General features: G+C 56.1%; 1 protein-coding gene across 1 annotated transcript in view; it reads right to left on the bottom strand.

Annotated features, from left to right (window-relative positions):
• The window catches only part of BRSK1 (BR serine/threonine kinase 1), a 17,182-nt gene extending 2,739 nt beyond the window's left edge, over positions 1-14,443 (bottom strand). Inside the window, exons 1-17 of the mRNA XM_081807320.1 lie at positions 14,196-14,443; positions 12,494-12,588; positions 12,312-12,397; positions 10,438-10,578; positions 7,145-7,261; positions 7,031-7,064; positions 6,879-6,947; positions 4,433-4,579; positions 4,040-4,071; positions 3,559-3,729; positions 2,956-3,053; positions 2,573-2,732; positions 2,287-2,347; positions 1,460-1,829; positions 1,011-1,059; positions 791-914; positions 4-154 (exon numbers count right to left, since the gene is read on the bottom strand). Coding sequence (XP_081663446.1) covers positions 4-154; positions 791-914; positions 1,011-1,059; positions 1,460-1,829; positions 2,287-2,347; positions 2,573-2,732; positions 2,956-3,053; positions 3,559-3,729; positions 4,040-4,071; positions 4,433-4,579; positions 6,879-6,947; positions 7,031-7,064; positions 7,145-7,261; positions 10,438-10,578; positions 12,312-12,397; positions 12,494-12,588; positions 14,196-14,331 — 2,041 coding nt within the window. The 5' untranslated portion in view covers positions 14,332-14,443. The remainder of the gene's footprint in view (positions 1-3; positions 155-790; positions 915-1,010; positions 1,060-1,459; positions 1,830-2,286; positions 2,348-2,572; positions 2,733-2,955; positions 3,054-3,558; positions 3,730-4,039; positions 4,072-4,432; positions 4,580-6,878; positions 6,948-7,030; positions 7,065-7,144; positions 7,262-10,437; positions 10,579-12,311; positions 12,398-12,493; positions 12,589-14,195) is intronic.
• Positions 14,444-16,349: the final 1,906 nt, after the last annotated feature.

Raw genomic sequence — 16,349 nt, 5'->3', positions numbered from 1 at the left:
TGCTGTCCCGTCGTGGGGAAGGCTCTGGACCCTCTGAGGAGCTGATGTCCACCTGGAATCGGACGGGCTTCTGGAAGACGGAGGGGCCGCCACTGGCCTTGTACTCGGCCCTGAAGCTGGTCTGTGACAGCACACTGTGACTCAGGCTGGGGATCTGAGACAGGCGGGGGACGAAAGGAGGGGGTGATTCCAGGGAATGGAGAACCACGACCACCTTTGCCCAAGGAACTACAAGTTCCATCAGCCACCAGGGGGGAAAGAATAACAGAAAAGCGGGGGGGCGGGGGCGGGGGCGGGCGGAGTTCCCATTTCCTGCTGGGACTTGTAGTTTTCGGGTCCAACTCTAAACGGTATCAGAGGAATGGCTGATAACAGGGACTTTCACATCTAGGCGTCAGCCCCAGGCTCCAGAATCACATGATACAAACTTCTCTGCCTCCACAGGCATTACCATATCTGTCTCAAAACCTGTAAGTCCCACTAGCTCCTAGAGCAAGAACCAGAAGGCCCAGTGGAAAAAGTGGTTCCGTCTGCTAATCTCAGACCTGGTGATGGGGGAATGGGCAGCTCACCAATACTCTAGGGAGTTGCACCACCTCCAGGCCCCAGGGTACAGTAAACCTCTCCACCTCCCGCCCCTACAGTGACCCAACCCAACTCTGAACGGAAAACTACAGAACCCATGAGCCTCAGGAGGCAGTCAGGCCAGCGCGAAGGCAGTGGACCCCAGGGGCTGCTGGGACTTGTAGTCCTGTGCTGGCCAGGACACAGTAAGACCCAGGCCCCTCACCGACAGGAAGGCATGGACGATGTCCGCTTTGATGCTGCTGAGAGGTTTGTCCTTTAGCACAAGGAATATTTGTTCTTCTTTGTCCAAGGAGATGAAGTTCCCAAACCAGGAGCGTTTTGCCAACCTGAGTGAAAAGGTATGGTTAGAAGGTGAGTCAGGACGGGGCTCAGGGAATAAACCCTTCCCCCATCCTCTCACTTCCCTTCCCTGTCAGACTCACTCTGGAGAGGACTCTGGCGTCAAACTGGACATCTCCTCGGCAGTGGGGACTGGGGGGCGGGGAGGGAGGGGAGAGTATGGTCAACACTTGCCCATCATCCTGGGGTCCAGCACGCGGGCCAGCAGTCCCCTCCAACCAGAGGTTCCAGATCCCGGTGCCCATTCACCTCCCAGTAACTAAACCCCAAATGGCATGCTGCTCGGTAGTCCTTCTGGGGATGCTAGCCAACCCGTTAGGCCATGTCCTCTGAGGGTGGAACTTGCTAGTCATGAGCCAATGGGAAGATGAGCCAGGGCACTGAAAGGAGGTGTCCTTCACAGAGGCTCCTCCTCTAGCGCTGGAAGCCACACCCCCTCTCCCCAACACCTGAATTTCTACTCCCAGCCCCATCTTCTCTCAGGAGGTGGGAATCCGGGCCCCCAGCCCCTGCACCCTCAGGGACACTGTACCCTGCATCTTGCGCCGGTGAAAGCGAGGGGAGCCCAGGAAGCTGTTGCGGATGGAGTTGAGACGACTCCTCCAGGCGGCTCCCCCGACTCCACCGCCGGGGCTTGGGGGTGGCGTCGTTCCCGGCGTCCCAGTGGGACTGGCCCGGGGCGTGTGCAGGGGCGAATGCAAGGGGGTACCCCCAGAGGAGCGCGGGGAGCCTGGGGGACCAGGCAGGGGCGTGGAACGGGCACTGGGGGGTGGGGGCTGCTCCCCGGCGCCCCCACCCCTGGGGCCTCGAGAAGGCAGCGTCTGCGTTTTGGAAGTGGGGGAGCCCCCGCCCCGAGCCTCATCTCCGGCCCCGGGCTCAGGTGAGAAGGAAAAGACAGGACTCTGTGGAAGAGTGGAGAAGGGTGAGATGGCGAACTACAACTCCCAGGAGCCTCTAGGAACCCCATTCGCACATACTCACGGAGGTGGGTCCCGACGCATGCTGGAACTTGTAGTCCAGTGATTTTTTTTTTTTTCCCCCCTCCCAACCCACATCGTTAGGGGGACAGAGACTTTTTCTATCATGTTCACTGCTGTAGCACAGTGACTGGTACACAGTAGGCGCTCAATTAGCTTTTGTTCCGCGCATAAACGAACCCTTGAAACACACTAAAACCCCAATCCTATCGGAGGTGGAAATGCCCAATGTACTAAAATACTTATGCGGCCTTAGGGTTGGGGGCCCTTTAGGGACAGAGAGGCAATGCCTCAAGACTTCATGGGAGTTGTAGTTCCTGCTGCTCTATCTCGGCTCCAGCGTCTTCACCCCCTTACCCCTTCCTAATGACTTGGGGCTTACCCTTGGGCTGCTGAGAGGGCTGGAGGACAGACCGGTGGAGGCTCCACTGACACTGCGGGATCTGTTTCCAGGAGAGACGATGATGATGATGATGATGATGATGATGATGATGATTTTTAATCAGGTGTGTGGGTTTCACAAGGCGCAGATGTCCTCTCCCTTCCACACGCCTTTGCGATGCGGACTTGAGGCCCGGAGAGGGGCCACTGCGGTGGAGCTGGGGCTAGAACCCCGAACCCCCTCCCCACCCACACTGTGGGTCCGCGGGAGGGGCGGCGGCTCCCACCTCTGACTGTGCTGGGCCATCTCCAGGGCGCGTCGGGTGGGCACGGGGGAGCCGCCGCCCCCAGCATCCGTGATGCTCAGAACTTCCATGGACTTCCGCTCTGGCCGCCGCTTCCCGTGACGGCTCAGCATGGGGGAATCCACACGTTTCCGAGGGGGGTCTGAGGGCGGAGAGTTTCAGCCCCATCAGAAGCCGGCTTCGCGCAGCAGTGTGTGGCACTGGTGCCCGTGGGGGAACGGAGGCCCGGAGTGCAGACTTTTGACAGGGCCACGGAGCAAGTCGGGGCGGGGTGGGGGTGGGGGTCTAAACACAGAAGCTACGGGCTTGCAGCCCCTTCCTCCCTTCGGAGTCCGGGGTCTGGACCCCCAGCCCTGCCTTCTCACCGACGTCATTCCGGGGAGGCAGGTCCTGGTCCTCACAGCTGGGATACCGCTCCTTCCGATCCAAAAGCAGATAGTAGATCATCTTTTCTTGGTTCTCCCTGATGGGGAAGGGAAGGGAGGGGGTAGGAGGGGATTGCGGTCAGGGGTCGGGCTCCAGAGGTCTCACCCCCTCCCTGCAGCTGTGGCTCTCGGGGACTTGGTACACCCAGTACCTCTGTCCATGGGTCCATCTTCCTAGGCATCAACATGGCTAGCTTTTTTGTGTCGGCGTACATCTGACCCTTACTTAGCCGTAGTAACACCTAATAACTGAGCACTTACTACTTGTAAGCACTGCGTGGGGCACTAAGTCTGTCTCAGCGCCTGGCGATACTCTGCAGCATCTTGTCTTTTTTCCGCCGGTCCTACCGCCCCCTCGTGGTCCCTCCGGGGACAGCTCCACGTGGGAACTTTAAGCCACGCCCCATCCAGCGACCTGGGCGCCACGCCCCAGGGAGTCTGCGCGTGCGCGGGGCCTGGGCGCGCCCTCTGCTGGCTGGCTGGGGCCCTGCGGCGGCTCGCGGGACGTGGACCGCTGGTGCGCGTTGGGGCAGGGGGCCTTACTCCTCGCTGCGCAGCTCGCGGTGCAGCCGCTCGCGGTCCCTGAAGCAGCCCAGCGAGGCCATGCTCTCCAGGACGTCGGGGTCCAGCTCTCCGTTCGATGGCAGGCTCCGCATGGCCACCCGGCGGCCTGGGGCTGGCTCCAGGCAAGGGTCTGGCTCGTGTTTCCCGCCCCTGGGGAGGGGGAGAAACGTTACAGGGGACCGGGCCGGGCGTCCAGGATTCGAGCCCTCTCCACCTGAGACGCAGGTGTCCTGGGCCCCAACCTGCTCCTCTCTTGGGAACCCAGGAGTCCCGGCTCCCAGCCCCTGCTCCGCCTGTGTCCTCTTCCCCTAGGACCCAGAAATCTGAGTCCCTAGCCCCTCTTCATTGAGGAACCCTGGTGTCCCACCCTCTAGCTGGTTCTCCTGCCGGGGACCCTTGATGTTTGGGCCCCCTCCCTTTCTGCCCCAGGGACCCAGGTGCTCAGCTGTCCCATACTCACAGGTACCAGGGATGTTTCTGAATTTGCTCCAGCTGAGGGTGGGAGAGAAGCAGAAATGAGGTCGTATGAACACAGTAGGCCGCAAGGAAAGTTGATGAGGTGGCGTTGGGGATCCCTAACAGTGTCCCCTCCTCTCCACCAGGGGCAGGATGACAGCTTAGGTCTTCCCCTAGTGGCGACTGAGCGCCTCGACCCGCGACTACCGGGGACAGGCCTGGGACAGGCCTGGGACATGGCCCGCATGCACAGTGCCCCCCCCCCTGCTGTAGGGGTCCTCCCCAGTTTGGAGCTCATTCAGCGACCCCGGGGACTGACAGCCAGGTCCTGGAAATCCAGCCTCATGCGCCCCCTCTAGGGATTCTGTCCTCATGACCCACCGCCCCCCCAACTCACACTGAGCCTTTTCTCAGGCTCCACTTCGATCATCCCTCTCAGGAGGCTCTGGCAGTCTGGAGGGATGAAGTGGGGCATATGGAAGACGCCCCGTTTCACCTTCTCCAGCAGCTGACGGAGATTGTCATCATCAAAGGGCAGAGCCCCCTGAGTGAGAAATAACAGGACCCCTTACATAGAGCTTGGGATGTTCCAGGCGAGAGCCTAAGCACTTGACAAATCAGCACATTTAGTCCTTGCCACAAGCACTGGGAGGCAGGGGACTATTATTATCCCACTTCACATGGGGGAGACTGAGGCATGGAGCTGTCCAGCAATTTGCCCAAGGCCTCTGAGCTGGTAAGTGGCAGAGCAAGGATTTGGCAACAGACAAGTCAGGCTCCAGGGCTTAAGAGGCTGGGGTTGCAGCTTGAGGCTGCATCTTAAAAACAGGTTTCTCCCCAGACCAGTTTCAGGAGGGGTAATCCTCACGCGTTCGTTCAACAAAAGGTGAGCATCCGTTTTGGGTCAGGGCTCTCATAACAGACAAAACAAGCCCTCGCCCTCCTACAGCTCACACCCTAGATTGTGAGACCAGTGAGTGAATGAACTTTAGCAGCCATGTCATGAGGCAGACACCCTGCTATGTCCCAGGTTCTGATCTGGCCGCGAGGGATGGAGCAGGGGACAGCAGGCCCCTGGCCCCACGGAGCTTTGTCCAGAACAGTGCCTGGCACACACGGATTAATAAGCAGTGGCTGTTGGATGAGTAGTGGGAGGGCAAGCGAACAACAAAGGGACACATGGAATGAGACAGGTGGGAGTCCGTGCGATGAGGAAACACGAGCAGAGCGAGCAGGTAGCGAGAGAGGGGAGCCGGGTCTAGCAAGGGAGTCGGGGAAGGGGTCTCGGAGGAGATGATGCTGGACAAAGACTTGCAGGGGTGACAGCATGAGTCTCTGAGGGCTTTTCCAGGTGTTGCCCCTGGTGTCAGAGGCCTCTGGACAGAGGATGCAGGGTGTAGGGGAGAGGAGGAAAGGGGCACCCCACAATGCTGGTCTAGGGCCAGGAAGCCTGGATGTGACTTCCGCTTGTCTGTCTCATTCAATGTGGCCGAGTGTTTGTTGTCAGCCTGGCACCTGGATTCTACACTTCCCAGCCTCCAGAACAGTGAGAAGTAAGTTCACGCTGCCCCATCTACCTTTGTTATAGGAGACCAGACTAAGACAGACAATTTGTTGACATTGAACACATGGCCAGCAGCATTCGAACTCAGGCTGGAAAGAAGCTTATCTAACACAGGTATTTTCTCTGTGACGGACAAAACAACCTTCCCGTCCTTAGGAACGCACAACGGCACTCTGCGGCGGGACGATTTAAAATCACCAACAGGGGCGCTTGGGTGGCTCAGTTGGTTAAGCGACTGCCTTCGGCTCAGGTCATGGTCCCAGGGTCCTGGGATCGAGTCCCACATCAGGCTCCCTGCTTGGCGGGAAGCCTGCTTCTCCCTCTCCCACTCCCCCTGCTTGTGTTCCCTCTCTCGCTGTCTCTCTTGTCAATCTTCCCTGGGGTAGTGCGAGCCCCAGGCGCACCCGTTCAGCCTCGGTCCCCTCCGTGTCACACAGGCTAGTGGTGATGAGACCAAACACTGATCCCAGCCCTGCCACTGTCCAGAAGTGTGCCTGTGGGCCAGTCACTTTTCGTCTCTAGGGTTTTGAAGAGAAGTGCATGAGGTAATGTGCTTGGAACAGTGCCTGGCACAGAGTAAACCACCAATTTATTCGTGCCACTGTTAAGGAGGGCTGACTACATGCCAACTCGGGTCACGATGGTGACCCAACAGAATAAAACACACAAAGACAAAAGCCCTGAATTCTGGGAGCTGATGATTTAGAAGGGAAGGAGAAACCGCACAACTCAACGCACAATGGCAACTCTGATAGTCACCAGGAAGGACAGAGCCTCGCCCCAGAAGGTCTGACCTCGTGAGGGGTGGGGGGAGAAGTGGGAGTGAAGAGAAGTCTAGGTGTGAACTAGATGAGCAACGGGACTGGTAGGGATGGAAGAGCGTTCTAGGCAGAGAAGAGCAGGTGCAAAGGCCCTGGGGGAAGAGCCGGGCTGACAGGCCTGGTCTGATTATACTTGTTATTACCATATTGCAACAAACACCCTAGAACAGCCACTGTCCCAAGCCGCCCAAGGGCTCCTGGCTGCCCCGTCTCTTTCTGGGACACCCTGGACTAGCTCACAGTGCTGTGACTCAATGGTTAGCTCTGGGCACAGAGGTAGGGGCAGGGGGGAGGGTGCTCCAGGATCTTGGTCTGTTGGTTCATACTTCCCACCTTCCTGATACCAGTTAAATATTTGGAAGACAACCCCTGAGGGAAAGATGGAACTTAATGTTCTGTGCTCCCACCAGGCAGGACTGTTCTAGAAAATGGGGCAGGAGAGGTGAGGGGCCCCTTACCACAAGCAGGGCAAAGAGAATGACTCCACAGCTCCACATATCTGCCCGGCGGCCGTCATACTTCTCCCCCTGGAAAGGAGAAGGCCCAGCCATGACAGGGTCTCTCCACCATCCTCCCCCCACTCCTCCCTCCTCTCCACCTGCTCACTCACCTTAATCACCTCCGGACACGCATAGTGGGGGGACCTGCGGGAGAGAGGTGGTGTGAGCCTCTGGTGGGCTTCTCGCCCCCTCCCTGGGACTACGGAGGCCAGGCCCCCACTCACCCACAGCTGGTCTCCAGGAGGCTGTCCCCCACCTGCAGGGACGCCATGCCAAAGTCTGCGATGCGGATGTTGTTTTTCTCATCCAAAAGCAGGTTCTCGGGCTTCAGGTCTCTGTGGCTGAGACAGGCAGGTGGGGCTCAGGCCTCTGCCCTCCTCCTGGAGGCTGAGGCCCCATTTGCTATCTCTCAGAGGCGGGCACTTCTGGAAACTATTATGGACAATTTCAAACATGCTCCCAAGTAGTGAGAAGAATATAAGGAAGCCCCAAGTACCCACCCCCCAGCCTCACCTGTATCAACTCAGGGCAAGTCTTCCTTCCTCTCTACCCATACATACTCTTTCCTTCCTCCGCTGGATTATTTCGTAGGAGGCCCCAGACAGTGTATCATTTTATTCACAAATATTTGAATATGTACCAAGGAAGTAAGAGGGCTAATGTTGAGCTACTGAAATACTGAAATACTTCCATACTGAATAATAAGAATATGGTCACCCCAAGCTAGTCACTGGTCCCTCCCTGGAGACACCAGCCCTCTCCCCTGGAGCAAAACTCCTCAAGTTCTAAGGGTTGATGTCTGGGGGGAGGTGGGGCCTGAGGATTCTACAGTTTCTGTTGGAAGTGGTCAGTAACTGGGTCATACTTGTTGTTAAATATGTTGACTATTGCCCCCTAGAGGTCAGCGCTTGTAATGTCAGGGTTTTGACTGGGTCGTGTAAATAGGGAGGTGTTGACAATTTAAATGGGTTGCCTTTCCATCACCAAGCTTTATCCCCACCTTGGAGCCCCTCCACCCTGACACCCACCCCAGCTCCAATCCCCATCCCAGAGGGGGAAGGGGCGCAAGCAAATGAGGCTGAAAGACGAGCTGAAGGCCATTCAGTGAGGAAAGGACAATCTTTTCATATGGACATTCACATGCCAGAAAACAAAAAACAAAACAAAACAAACAAAAAAATGAACCTCAACCCTTGCCTCCCATCACAGACAAAAATTAATTTGAAATGTATCCCAGGCCGGGGCGCCTGGGTGGCTCAGTCGTTAAGCGTCTGCCTTTGGCTCAGGTCGTGATCCCAGGGTCCTAGGATCGAGCCCCACATCGGGCTCCCTGCACCGCGGGGAAGCCTGCTCCTCCCTCTCCCACTCCCCCTGCTTGTGTTCCCTCTCTCACTGTGTCTCTCTCTGTCAAATAATAAATAAAATCTTTAAAAAAAAAAAAAAAGAAAGAAATGTATCCCAGGCCAAAATGCAAGAGCTAAAACTATATAATTTCAAGAAGAAAATGTAGGAGGAAGCCTTAGGGACCTTGAGCTGGGCAAAGATTTATAGATAGGGCAGAAAAGGCATAAATTGTTAAAAAAAAAAAAAAGAAGAAGATATAAACTTGAATTTATCAAAATTTAAAACTTGCTTTTCACAAGACATTGCTATAAAAAAAAGCGGGGAGCCTGGCTAGCTCAGTCAGGAGAGCATGCAACTCTTCCCCGCCCCTTTTAGAAATTTTATTTATTTGAGAGAGAGAGAGATAGCACGAGTGGGGGGAGGGGTACAGGAACAAGCAGACTCCCCACTGGGTGCAGAGCCCCATGCGGGGCTCCATTCCAGCGCCCCAAGATCATGACCTGAGCCAAAGTCAGACACTTAACCAACTGAGCCACCCAGGTGCCCCGAGTCTGTGACTCTTGATCTCAGGGTCATAAGTTCGAGCTCCATGTTGGGTGTAGAGATTACTTAAATAAAAAACTTTAAAAAAATTAAAAAACAATTAAAACTCAAAAGTATGTCACAGACTGGAAGAAAATACTTGAAAAATATACAGTTAATAAAAGATTTGAATAAAGAACTCTTAGGAAATGCCTGGGAGGCTCAGTTGGTTAAGCATCTGCCTTTGGCTCAGGTCATGATCCCAGGGTCCTGGAATCGAGCGACGCGTTGGGATCCTTGCTCAAGCGGGGAGCCTGCTTCTCCCTCCTCCTGCCTCTGCCCCTACTTGTGCTCTCTCTGACAAATAAATAAATAAAATATTTAAAAAAAGAACTCTTGGGCGCCTGGGTGGCTCAGTTGGTTAAGCGACTGCCTTCGGCTCAGGTCATGATCCTGGAGTCCCTGGATCGAGTCCCGCATCGGGCTCCCTGCTCGGCGGGGAGCCTGCTTCTGCCTCTGACCCTCCCCCCTCTCATGCTCTCTCTCTCTCATTCTCTCTGTCTCAAATAAATAAATTAAAAAAATCTTTAAAAAAAAAAGATTTAAAAAAAGAACTCTTAGGGGTTATTCCTAGAGCTATCTCTTGTTCCTAGAATAAAGAACTCTTACAACTCAATAATAAAAAGACAACTCAATAAAAAATGGGCAAAGGATCTGAACAGACATTTTTCCAAGGAAGATAAACAAACGGCCAATAAGCACATGAAAAGATGTTCTACATCATTAGTCATCAGGGAAATGCAAATCAAAACCACAATAATGAGATGCTACTTCATACCCACTAGGATGGCTATAATCAAAAAGTCAAATGATAACAAGTGTTGGCAAGGATGTACAGAGATTGGAACCCTTGTGGACTGCTGGCGGGGATGGTGAAGGGTACGGCTGCTTTGGAAAATGGTCTGGCGCTTCCTCAAAAGGCTAAGCAGAGTTCCCACATGACCTGACAATTCCACCCCCAGGGATATACCCGAGAATCGAAAACGCAGGCACACACCAAAACTTGTACTTGATTGTTCCCATGTCCATATTATTTACGAGAGCCAAAAAGGAGAAACAACTAAAGTGTCCATCAACTGGGGAATGGATAGATGAGATACGGCGCAGCCACACAATGGAGTATTATTCAGCCACGAAAAGGAAGGAAATACCGACACATGCTACAACATGGATGAACCCTGAAAACATTCTGCTGAGTTAAAGAAGCCAGACAGAGAAGACCACATATAGAATGATTCCATTTATATGAAATGTCCAGAATGGGCAAATCCATGGAGACGGAAAGCAGATTGGTGGTCGTCAGAGGCTGGGGGCAGGGGGGCTGGAGGGGTGACTGCTTGCTTCATGGGTACGAGGTGATGATTTCGGGGGTGAGGAGAATGTTCTACAATTACATAGCAGCGATGCGCAACACTGGATGTACTAAAAACTGCTGAATTGTATACTTTAAAAGGGTGAATTTTATGAGACATGAGTTTTATCTCAATTTTTAAAAAGGAATAAAGATTTATTTGGGGGCTGCACCACACTGGCTTCCAGTGAGCCTTGTGGGCAGTGCTCATCCCGGCCTCCCCTCCAGCTGCCCCCTCACCAGATGGAGTAGCTATGGCAGAAGTCCAGCGCCGATACTATCTGGCGGAAGAACTTCCGGGCCTCCTTGGGCGTCAGTCTCCCCTTCTTTACTAGGTAGTCAAACAGCTCACCTCCAGAGACGTGCTCCAGAACCAGGTACCTGGGGGACGTGGAGGGGGCAGAGGGCTGGAAGGGGCATGTGGAGGACCAAAGAGCCTGGTCTCTCTTTCAAAATCCCCTGGACCCCCGCACAAGACCTCAATCCCACTGGCCCCTGGAAGCAGAGAATCCCAATTCCTACGGGTCCCTGGGAGGAGGAGACTCCCAATGCCCACGAGTCCCTGGGAGGAGGAGAAGACTCCAATTCCCATGAGTCCCTGAGCAAAAGAGACTCCAATTCCCATCAGCCTCTGGGAACCCAAAACTCAATTTCTCTCAGCTCTGGGCAGCAGACTCCCACGGCAAATTTAGGAGTATCAATACTTTGACTCCTAGTTATTTCAGGAGATAAGATAACTCCGTTAGCACCTGGAGGACAGAAACACCTCAATTCTCACAGGACCCTGAGAAATAAAGACACCTCCCCCTCCCCTACTCCCATTAGTTTCTGGAAAGCCAAGCCTCTCATTCCTGTAAGCCTCAGGGATGAAGAAACTCAAATTCTCATTAATTCCTGGCAATAACAATTGCAGTGTGCACCAACCTAAGTCAACAACCATGAGATAAAAAACTACAAGTCCCATCAGCTCCTGAGAGGTTTAAAATTCCCAACTCCCATAAGCCTCTGGGACACAGACTCCTAATTCCCATCAGCCACCTGGATCCTTAAGACTCCAAATCCCATCAGGCCCCAGGAGGCTAAAACTGATTCCCATCAGCCCCTGGGAACAAAAGCGCAATTTCTATGAGCTCTTGGAAAGCTGATAGTTCTCTGTGAAGCCCAAACTCCCATGGGCCACCCCCTATGCCTACCTAGGTGGAGGAGTGGGAGTGATAGCTCCACCAGATGGTGACAAAGCCCCTCCCTGCCGCCACACCTGGGGAAGCCTGAGGACTACAATTCCCATGAGCACCTGGGACCGGGCCTCTTACTGCCTGGGGAAACCCTCCCCAGCATCTGATGGGTCCTGGAGTCAGTTCATCCGGGGGTGGGGGCACGGGTCTGTCCCCTCACCCACTGCCCAGCCCAGCTGTCCCTTGGGTCACCAGAGTCCAGACAAAGGCCTATTGTATGTACCCTGGGCAGCTGGACTCCACTCCCATCTTCCTGGGGGGTAATCAACTTTGAGATACAGACTGGGAACTCCTATAGAAGGCCATTGTTGGGGTGTCCATCATAGCACCCAGAGTTATGTGGGAGGAGGGGGGGGGCCTGCAATGCTCCAAGAGGTTGGGGGTAGGTTTAGGAAGAAGCAGGATTCACTGAGCCTCAGGCTTTGCTAAGCCCCCATTGCCTCAGCAAAGAGGAGCAGGGTGGGGAGCTGCCCTTAGCAAGTTGGGTCCAGTTGAGGACATCTGGATTATCTAGTAGAGAGTGTGCCCTGCAGTGCAGCAGGGCGTGGGCCTGGGGCTGGGGAAGAAGGGCCAGGATGGACCTCTGTCCCCCACCAGGATGGCTGACACTTGGCTGTCCTGTTGCTAGGGCACATTTGGCCCTTAGTGTCAGGCCAGGTCAGGCCAGTCAGTGCGGGAACAAGGAGGATTATGTGTGCGTGTATGTGTGTGGGGGAGGGTGTTCTGTGCAGGAGCGAAGGGACTGACTGGCCCTTCAGTGGCTCCAGCCAGGAGAGCTTAAGTTTCTCCAGGCCCCTCCAGGCCTTGTTTCCAGAAAGGTCCCACCCTAGGAACTTGGGGTGGGGGTGCATGGGGGGCTGGGTGTCTATAAATACCTACAAATATTTCTTGTTCTCGTAGACATCGTGCAGCTTGAGGACGTGTGGGTGTTCAATGAGCTTCAGGATGGCGATCTCCCGCTCCACCTGGGGGTCAGCGGGAGACACAGGAATGGAGGTCAGCATGGCCTCCCTCGTCCCCCCCCAGCCCCAAAGGGACACCCTGCCCCAGTGCACACACACCTTCATCAGCACCGACTCAGACAGCTTCTCCCGGTTCACGATCTTGATGGCAACCTTCTGGCCAGTGATGCAGTGGACCCCGAGTTTAACCAGCCCTGAGGAAGCAGGACTGAAAATGTGGGGTGTGCTCCCAGAGCACTCTCCCAGCCTCTGGCTCCTAAGTCCCCCTTACTCCCCACTTTCCTCCTCCTTTCCCTGCTGGCTGTTTGACAGTGGCCTGAATCACCCTGACCCGAGCTGAGGGCTCTGACAACTACATTCCCATGAAACACTCTCTTCTTCCTGTTGCCCGTAGACATGGACATTCTGTTCTGTTCCTTCTTTATTTTTTCCCCTCTTAGGTAATTTCTACACCCACGTGGGGCTCGAACTCACAACCCCAAGACCAAGAGTCGTGTGCTCTACTGACTGAGCCAGGCACATGCCCCTGTTCTGTCCCTTCTGATTGTCCATCCCTCCGCCTGCCATCACCTCCACAGCCACCCCTGGTTCTCACCCAGATTCTCTGTCCTTCTGGTGTGACCCTTCAAGTCCATCTCTCCACAGAATCTTTCCTCACCGTGTCTCCATCATGTTGTCTCCCCGACTGCCACCTTCAACCTCTCTTTCAACCCATCGCTTCCTTGAATTCTCTGCCCTTCAATCTTCTGGAGACTCCATGTCTCCCAAGGAATATACTTTCACGTTTGCCCCCCTCCCGGACCATCCCCCTCCGCCTCCTCCTAAATCCTGACCTTTTAATCCCCTTCTTGATCTGCTTTTAATAGCAGCTGTAGTTGGGAGCATGCAAACCCCAAGAGTATGCCCACTTCCCAAGGGTAAGCCCCAAAGCCACAGAGCCTGGAGTACGGCCCCCAGCCCCTCCTCCCTCAGACCCAGGCATCCAGGCCCCATGGTCCCTTCCTCCCCCATAACTCAGGAATTCAGGTCAGTGACACCTTCACACTCCTACCACTAGGATCTTGAGGTCTGAGCCTCTCCCCTTCCCTCATGCCCTCAGCTTCACAAGAGATCCTGGGCCCACCCCTGGACCTCCTGCCTAGGACACGGGTGTGCAGATCCTGCTTCACACCCACCCACCCTCCACCTGGCAGGAAAGAGGCCACGGCTGGAGCCAGGGTTTAGCAACAGCCAAAGGATGACCCCTGATTCCACAACCACTCCTGGGAGATTTGACTCTCAGATCCACCTTTCCACCTTCCGTTCCTGTTCCCCATACTGAGCCTGCATGCTGGAGAAGGGGGAGAATGCTGCAGACCTCATCACCCTAGCCTCACTGCTGGTCACCCGGACAGCCTGCCAGGAGAGCCTGAGGGCCTCCTCAGCCAGAGAGCAGTGCAGAGGGAAGCGGCTGCCCAGAGTGCACCCCCATCCCGCGGCATACTGCAGCAAGGACCTCAGCTCCCAGTGCCGGCTGATCCCCTGCTGCAGGCCGGCCTCCCTTCCCCACCGAGGCCCTGGAGCCCCTCCAACTTCTGCCCCCGTGAGGTGGGAGCCTTTGGGCCTCAGCACCTCCCCCCAGGAGTCCAAACCCCCAGCCCCCTCCATCCTGGGGACCCAGCACACTGGACCCCAAGTCCCTTCTCTGTGAGGGACCCCGGGGTCTGGGCAATCAGCCCCTGCCCTTTGAATACCCATGAGTCCCGCCTTCTGCCCCCGAGCTCTCCTGCCCCTACCCCAGGTGTCCCCTCCCCTGACTCACCTGTCTGTCCTTTGCCCAGCGTCTTCTCCAGCCGATAGGGGCCCACATATTGGGCGTGCTGGGGTGGGTGTGGGTGTGGGTGCGGGAGGTGGTAGGCGGGGGAGCCCCCGCCCCCCTCCTTGGCCCCGGACGACATGGTGCCCTTGGTCCCGGTCCGACCGGCCCCCCGGCCGCCCCCCCTGCGGCAGGTCGCCCCGTCCCTCCGGTGGGGGCCGGCGACAGCTCCGTCCCGGCCCCCCCGGCTGCCCCCCACCTCTCCGGGGGTCCCCAGGGGGCTGGGCTGGGCCCCCCCAGTCGGCGGGCCGCGGAGCTAGGGGAGGGGGGGCTGGCCCGGGGGGTCAGGCCCCGGGAGTCAGCATGGCCCGGGGGGGCTGCGCGGCCCCCCCTCCCCAGCCCGTCTCTGGCCGGCCCCCCCCTTCCTGCGCCTCCCCCCGTCGGGGGGGGTCTGAGGTGCGGGCCGGCGGATGCTGCAGGCCGAGATCCCCCCCGCCCCCCCACGCGCCCTCTCTCCTCCGCCTCCTCCTCCTCTCCGCCTCCCCCCGCCACCTCGTCCTTTCTCTCCGGCACGCTGACATCACCATCCGGGGACTCCGGGCCCTTCCCCAAAGTTAACCCTTTCGGAGGGGGGAGGGGGAGCGGGGGCAGGGGGCGGGCCTGGGCGCCGGAGGGATGGAGAGGAGGTGGGAGGGTGCACGGAGGGATGGAGGGATGCAGGAGGAGAGAGGATGGAGGGATGGCGAGGGAGAGAGATGCGGAGCAAAGAGACGGGGACCGAGATGGAGCTACACAAAGGGAGAGGAAGTCTGACATAGAGACGGGGACAAGCGCAGCTGACTAGAGAGATGGAGACAACCAGAGACCGCGCTGGCGGCAGGGAGTCGGGCAGAGGTGGGCAGAGACAGGAGAGCAGAACGGGTTGAAGAGCAGGAGACACAGATAGGGAGATGGGATAGAGTCGTAGGAAGGGCCCCGGCTGGAGAGAGTCGGACGCGGAGAGGCAGAGAGGAGGGAAAAAAGAGGGAAAGAGGCAGCCAGAAAGATGGAGAGAGATGTACAGAAACGCAGATGTGAAGGGGAAGGGGAGAGAAGGCAAGGGGGAGAGACACAGGTGAGGGGAAAGAGACAGGGAGGTGGGGGAGAGAAATGGGGAAGAACAGAGAGACAGGGACAGGGAGGGAACGATGTGGAGGTAAGTGAGGCACAGGGACAAGAAGGACAGACAGAAGGTCGGAGGGTCAGAGAGAAAAATGGGAGAGAGATGGAAAGGGATGGGGGCAGGAAGAACAGACAGGTGGAGGGAGAGAGAAAGAGAGATGCAGAGAGAGTGGGCTATGGCGAGGGGGGACCTTAAGAGAACAGTGGTGTACATACAGGTGCAGGGCACAAGCTGGGGAACATGGGGACAGAGAAAGAGGGTGACAAGCAGAGCAAGTGAAAGAATTTGGGAGTTGCCGAACCAAGACTCAAACCTGCTTCCCCAGGCCTCCAAGCCTCTTTGTCCCACTAGCTTCAGGGGAATCCATATCCACCCACAGCCCATGGTGCACTTTCTCAGATCATCTTGGTCCCACACCTTCATTTAGGATCCTCAATGCTCCTACAGAGAAACTTCCAGAACCCCCTCCCTCAGGTCCCTGTGTATTTTTTTAGACCCCTGAATATTCTCTATGCCCATCATAGGGTTCCTCCATCTTCATATGGGCCTCCATATAATTATACATCCCCTCCCCTCTGTGGGTCTGTGTTCAGATAGATCTCTACATAATCCAGGACTCCCCTGTATGAGGTACCCAAAGGTGTTAGGCAGCCCTTTAATCTCCAAGTCCCTTTTAAAGTGGACCCAAGAGCTTCTAGTCTGCTAGTCAACAACTTTCATTCCATAAACCTTTATTGAGTGCCACATCTGAGCTGGCATTTTCCAAGTCATGAGGGGACAGCAGTGAACCAAATCAACAGAGATCCCTGCCCTGTGGAGCTCTCATGGCAGTGGATGAAGTGGGTGATAAGCAAGATAAGCAAAATATATGGTATATTTGACAGTCGAGGCCAGCGCTAAAGAGCAGATTAAAGCGGGGAGCCTGGGTGGCTCAGTCGTTAAGTGTCTGCCTTCGGTTCAGGTCATGGTCCCAGGGTCCTGGGATCAGGCCCCGCATC

The sequence above is a fragment of the Leptonychotes weddellii genome, chromosome 16 (assembly GCF_054177405.1).
Source record: "Leptonychotes weddellii isolate Sample4059 chromosome 16, ASM5417740v2, whole genome shotgun sequence".
NCBI lineage: Eukaryota > Metazoa > Chordata > Mammalia > Carnivora > Phocidae > Leptonychotes > Leptonychotes weddellii.
Note: the sequence above shows the minus strand (reverse complement) of the source record. Positions and strands in the feature narration are given on the sequence as shown.